This window comes from Bradysia coprophila, unplaced genomic scaffold (genome assembly GCF_014529535.1).
Source record: "Bradysia coprophila strain Holo2 unplaced genomic scaffold, BU_Bcop_v1 contig_200, whole genome shotgun sequence".
In the NCBI taxonomy this organism is placed as follows: domain Eukaryota; kingdom Metazoa; phylum Arthropoda; class Insecta; order Diptera; family Sciaridae; genus Bradysia; species Bradysia coprophila.
This window is the reverse complement of record NW_023503464.1, coordinates 519,790-525,789: the sequence shown is the minus strand read 5'-3', so window position 1 is coordinate 525,789 and position 6,000 is coordinate 519,790. Positions and strand designations below refer to the sequence as shown.

At 39.6% G+C, this 6,000-nt stretch overlaps 2 protein-coding genes across 2 annotated transcripts; one reads left to right on the top strand and one right to left on the bottom strand.

Moving 5' to 3' along the window:
• Positions 1-2,456: 2,456 nt before the first annotated feature.
• LOC119075357 lies at positions 2,457-3,326 on the bottom strand. Its single transcript, XM_037181789.1, has 2 exons — positions 2,953-3,326; positions 2,457-2,879 (listed from the first exon to the last, which is right to left on the bottom strand). The coding sequence occupies exons 1-2, from the start codon at positions 3,244-3,246 to the stop codon at positions 2,592-2,594; spliced, it is 582 nt and encodes a 193-aa protein (XP_037037684.1). The 5' UTR covers positions 3,247-3,326; the 3' UTR covers positions 2,457-2,591.
• Positions 3,327-4,819: 1,493 nt separating this feature from the next.
• LOC119075360 lies at positions 4,820-5,368 on the top strand. The gene is made up of 2 exons (XM_037181794.1): positions 4,820-4,988; positions 5,083-5,368. The coding sequence occupies exons 1-2, from the start codon at positions 4,854-4,856 to the stop codon at positions 5,347-5,349; spliced, it is 402 nt and encodes a 133-aa protein (XP_037037689.1). The 5' UTR covers positions 4,820-4,853; the 3' UTR covers positions 5,350-5,368.
• Positions 5,369-6,000: the final 632 nt, after the last annotated feature.

Here is a 6,000-nt window from a genome sequence, read left to right as displayed (position 1 = left end):
GCTATATACAGGCATATAGAGCTATATAATAGCATATTCATCTGTGAAATGTTTATTTATAGGAAAATATAGGTAAATATAGCGGTATATAGCTGTTTAAATAGGAATTTATGAAAATTGACTTCGTACGGGGCTGTCTATATTGCCTCCGGCAATTTATTTGTATATGCTAACAAGGCAAAGAAAGATAATGTAAGTGATTTTAAAGGGCGAATAGCTTTTCAGTAGAGAATGAAGTAAAAGAAATGAAGAGTTTCACAGTAAAGGCTTTTGATACGAATAGGTGTTTCGTACGGGTCGGCGTTAGCTATGTTTTTACGTTGCGATTTGGCAACGGATCGAATGCAACACTGTAACTCATCCACAGCGCAAGGCTATTAATACTAAACCGAGTCAAAAAACAAACAAACAGAGCAAACAGCTCTTCCCTCACCCAACTTGATCACGTGAAATGAAAAATAGTGAAGCAAAGACGCTGTTTCGACCTCGGGATTCAGTGGCGGTCAGCGACTAGCGTGATCTAGTCATCATCAGTTGTTTCCACTCCACTGGACAGTGCGTTGGTACAGTAAATAGAGTAAATAGCAGTGTGTATAAGAGCTGCGGGCAAACAAACTCAAAAAAATTTGTTGGGTCGGGCTCCGGTATAACTTGAAATTAATTGCAGCAGAAACTAGATCTCGGCAAGTAATTACAGATATATACTGTAAATACTGTATATTGCAGTATTAGCGAGGTGTTCGGACAAACAAACTCAATATTTTTTTTTGAAGACCCGTTTCTCTGACGAGTTGTGTTTATTGTCTTGCCTTATTTTCTCCCCTCAATAGGCCATGATAAAATTGCATTTTCTTGACCACTGGTTGAATGACTCTTCTAGTGAGAAAACTAGAGCAAATATTTGTTGATGTATTGTAACAAGTGGATCGCCACCGATTTCTGGTTGGTTTTGGTTTTAGTTTTGTACATGTTGCCACGGTTGCCACACATTATTGACAATTTCAAGATATTTCAATTGGGAGGCTATGCTGATCGCTGGATGAAAAAGGACTTTACGTAGCACAACTTAAAGACCTTGGACATACGTTTGACATTGCAATGTGGGCAACTAAGAGAATCTTAATTTCAAACCCCACCAAAAAAAAAACACAAAAAAAATGTCCAACCTATCATTATAAAACCTTTGTACTACTCGACGACATCCTTTTTTTCATAGTTTGAAAAGCAACATAATTTTGCTGACCACTAGATTGTTACATAATCCAACTTTGTATAACATTGTAAAAACAAGTCTTCAATAAGCGAAATTATATATATATCAAACCCCACCGAATCCATCTACATTAAAAACACATACCGACCAAGCCAATCTTAATCTATTCTCTCAAATATGTTTTGAAAAATGGTATGGCGAATCGATGTTTTCGAAAAATGGCAAAACACAACATGCACACATGAAAAACGTTGTGTTCGCCTCTTGACCTTAAACAATCGAGTAGAACCCTGTGGTGACCCTACTTTTTGCCCGCCCTCGTTCATTACGTTGATACTTTGCATACACATTGTATGATTGTGTTGAACAGAGCCGGGCCGCCACTCGAGGTGCGTGAAAGGGGCCATGCATAAAGTACGTACGCGGTGTACGGCAAATTTTTGACCCCCTCCCCCCCGTTTCGTACGCGTTTTTCCATACAAAAAGGTCCAATTTTAGACCCCCCCCTCCCCACTTAGTGAGTACGTACTTTATGGATGACCCCAAATTTATAACTAACATCAATCACCGTCATTGGATCATGTGATTGGACTACCTACGTTATGTAGTTTCAAGTCAATTTGTCAAACAATATAGTTAAATTACCTGAACCAGGGAACCCACAAGTTCCTTCCGTGGCACTGTATACAGTGAAATAACCTAACACTCTAGATCCTACCATCCAGTCGTTGACTCCAGGGAAATACATGTATTGGGTTTGGAGAAGAGATAATTGACATGTAGAAGGTCACGTTCTTTCAGTTTAGCACAAGGTGGATGGATTGAATTGTTGTGTGGATTCAGAGATGCCACTCTTCTATCATGCTTGTCCGCAGATTTGAGATTTGGCCAGAAACGGGTCTACGCGAGCGATACCGACGTAGACCCGAAAGACAGTTGGTATACGGACCGACTGTCAGCAGTGGACAGAAGCACCTACCACCTGAGATTTTTCATTGCTCTGAACGATTTGTTCAAGTGAAACGAAACCGTAAACACACTTGCTAATTATCATCAAAAGAAAGCCAGGAAACGTTGCGTTCACCTCTGGAAGAAAAAAGTCGAGCGAAAATACGGTCTTGTTGGAATTTCCTGTCCTCTCCCCGCGGTAAACAAATTACTGTTCATCTCTTACCCATCGAAAGTCCGATACTGAATCCGGTGCTGTGACCTTTTCAGATCTCTTAGTAAATAAAATTCTGAATTCGATGCCCGAAGCGTACACGCTCTTCAATGTCATATTATCACAAAGAACAAAATTTGCTATCACTAGGACGAGGTACATTAAGTCAAGTCATGAAGTATAAAATCTAAACAAACAATTCGATGAGGCTCAGTATCATAACCCGGCGTTCAACACTTTGAACAAACTGTACATGCGACTGTAGTCAAAACTGTCCGGTTGTTTCAGCTCAATCGTACTGTCAGATTGTTCAATTTTCAATTCCAACGGAACGACTGGCGTCAAATAATCTCCCAGCACGGGTTCCGGGTCTTTATGGCGTGTGAATGGTCGACGCTTCTTCACCTTTGGACAAATCTCTTCCAGCACGGAATCGTTTACGTTCACCGGAATCAACTTCTTGAAAACGGTTGCCTCTGTCGGGAAATTCAGCTGATGCGTGATCTGCGAAGGAAATTAAATTTTTTGGGTTCGTTTACATCTCAACACAGAGAACCACAGGATTCTGATTTTTTACCCGCTCGGTCACAACAGCCCTAGATCTGGGTGTTAAGTCACAAACGTCATTGTATTTTGGTCCGGTCTTCGCTTTCCACTGATCGATTTGTTGGGCTAATCCCATCGTAGCTTGCAACTGAGGTTTTCGGTATTTGTCTTTCGTCGATGCAGCAGCGGTTACCGTTCGTATTGGATTGTTTTGCTGATATAATGACGGTGACGTATGGGTTTTGACAGTGGCCAGTCGATTGGTTTTTTGCGTTCCGCGGACAAGTTGCTTTTGAACGGCGATATTCGGCTTTGGATTAGCCATTTCAAGCAACAGATCGAACTGAACTGCCCGAGCTGCAGTTTGAAGAATTGTATTTTGAAAACAATAGGAACTGTCACTAGTGTCACTGCATCACGTAATTCCATTTTTCACTCACAGATGGACATAGAGTCGCTACTCGGTTACGTTAATCAATCTTCATCTATGAGCGAAATCTGAAACTTTGTTGAATTCTTTTCAGCGCGAAGAGCATCTGATTGAAAAACTTCTTTCATGGCCCTACGTTAGTGAAGGGCCGTGACGCAAGTTCGTTCACACTAAAAAATGTGCAAAAGTTTTTTTTCGTAGTAACATATATACACAACTTTTTTGACCCTCCGCTCCTACCACTCCCCAACGAGCTATCACACGCATCATAAGGTTAAGATTTGGCCGATATATTAAATTTCAAAACTTGGAAATTTGTATGAAGAAATGGATTTTTATACATTTTGAAATTGACGAATTTTACCAACCTTTGTCACTTTGTCCTTCTGTTACAACGAAACTTTTAAATTTATCGGTGGATTTGGCTGAAATGTTCAGGGTATGTCAAGGACGTAATTCTAAGAAAGTAATTTGAAGGAATTTTCATAAAATCTTATAATTTCAGAGCTATGAGCGTGTTAAGCTATTGAGCTATGGGACCTATAACTCAGAAAATATTGCAGATGTAAAGTTAGTTTAAAAGACAATTGTATATAGATTCACATTCTAGTCGACACGTCTTTCATGGTTTTCCTAAAAAGTCGCCCATTTGGTAGCTATGAGCCCAATTAACCAAATTCTTCCTTTCCGAAAATTCGGAATTCCTTCGGAAAAGAACAAAAGCGACATCTATTGTTCTTTTTCCGAAGGAATTCCGAATTTTCGGAAAGGAAGAATTTGGTTAATTGGGGAGCGTTTTAATGAGCTATGTAAGTCATATCTCGAGATATTTGGTAGATAGAAAGTTCCTTTGAAATTTATAGAATTTCGTCGAATTTTCGATTTTCGTCAAATTTTCGATTTTCGTCAAATTTTCGATTTTCCTCAAATTTTCGAATTTCCTCAAATTTTCGAAATTCCTCAAATTTTCGAATTTCCTCAAATTTACAAACTTAGTCAATTTTTCGATTTTCGTCAAATTTTCGAATTTCCTCAAATTTTCAAAATTTGTCAATTTTTCGATTTTCGTCAAATTTCCGATTTTCGTCAAATTTTCGAATTTTCTCAAATTTTCGAACTTCGTAAATTTTTTTGAATTACGATGAATTTTTAAATTTCTACAAATGGAAGCTGCCACTTTTGACACATTTTTTTTATAATTTTCTTCCTAAAATTTTTCGTGTAAAATTTTTGTTGATAAAACTTTCGCGTACTTTCCTCATCAGCTGCCGTTTTTGCGTGTCGAATCTGTAAGCGTCACCTACACCGATATCAGTTCTTTTGCAAGTGGATAATAACAGGACCTGCGTCACTCTTCCACTGTAAGTGGTTTTGGGCGATTTATACATTGGCCACATTGGCGACCAATGATTGGCCCGAAAATTGAAACAAAGCTCAACCCCGTCAACATCGTTAGTCTATCGTGCATTTGTGTCAGAAAGCAAAACCAAAAAATTCACGAAATGGATCCCTTGAACATTAAACAGAACTGGTATCACTTGCCCACCGTTCGGCAATTGCATGCGATTTGCAACTGCTACAATCTGAAACGTAGCGGAGATGCAACACGCGATCAATTACTTGTTTTGCTGGACGAAGTAAGTGTCGAATTTCGAATTTACTGGAACCAGAAGCCGCACCAAATGTTCAAGTGCGAAGAGTCTCTAAACCGCTTCTTTTCATTCGTTCCAGAGCAATATTCATTTGAAATTTACTTCGTACGACGGGCCTAAAGAAGAATGGAAAGGTGCGCTCATACATTGGTATCAAGATCCGGAAGTATCAACCGATTCCGACAGTTCCGACGATTGTGACTATTCCGAATCCAATGAAACCAATGCGGCACCAGCACAACAATGCGACACAAAGGTAGATGCATCACTGGCCACGTACGAATGTCGCGCTTCTTCCGATTTTAATGTGCAATTTGAGGAAGAAGTGGAGGCTGTGGAACATTGATGGTCGTTTCGTTTGGAAGAGAGGGCTCTACACAGTGTTAAGGCCCTATTAACTTTTAAATCATCGGGAACTCACCCGCATAAATAATGAATACAGATTCTGGAAACTGTTAAGAGGCCCGCGTTTGATTTGATCGACTTAATTCAATGAAAGTAAATTGATAGGTATGGCCAAACGTTCAAATTTGTTCTAGCCGGAGCACATACGGATTTGCATGGCGCCACCTCAAACGAACTCATTTCTAGTGGAAATTTGCACTAGAAATGAGTTCGTTTGAGGTGGCGCCATGCAAATCCGTATGTGCTCCGACTTGTATGGACTGGCCATACCTACTTATCTACTTTCATTGACTTAATTAACATCAAAACTCGATGTTTCTGACTGTCACATGGGCTGAATGTGCTGGCACTCGTACTTACCAACGGAATATCCAAAGATTCTTGCTCATGATCGAAACGTTCGGTTAAACCTTGACTTTAAAGTTCTACTCGGGCTTGCAACATTATGGCCGATATGAGAAAATGTTTGGCTCGATCTTGTATATCGACTTGAAGGCCTAAACTTTATAGTTTCGTGAATGCTGATGCAGTTCCTTATTGATGTAATACCACCAACGGATGTTCTAAAAATTACAGTTGGTTTAAAGGAACG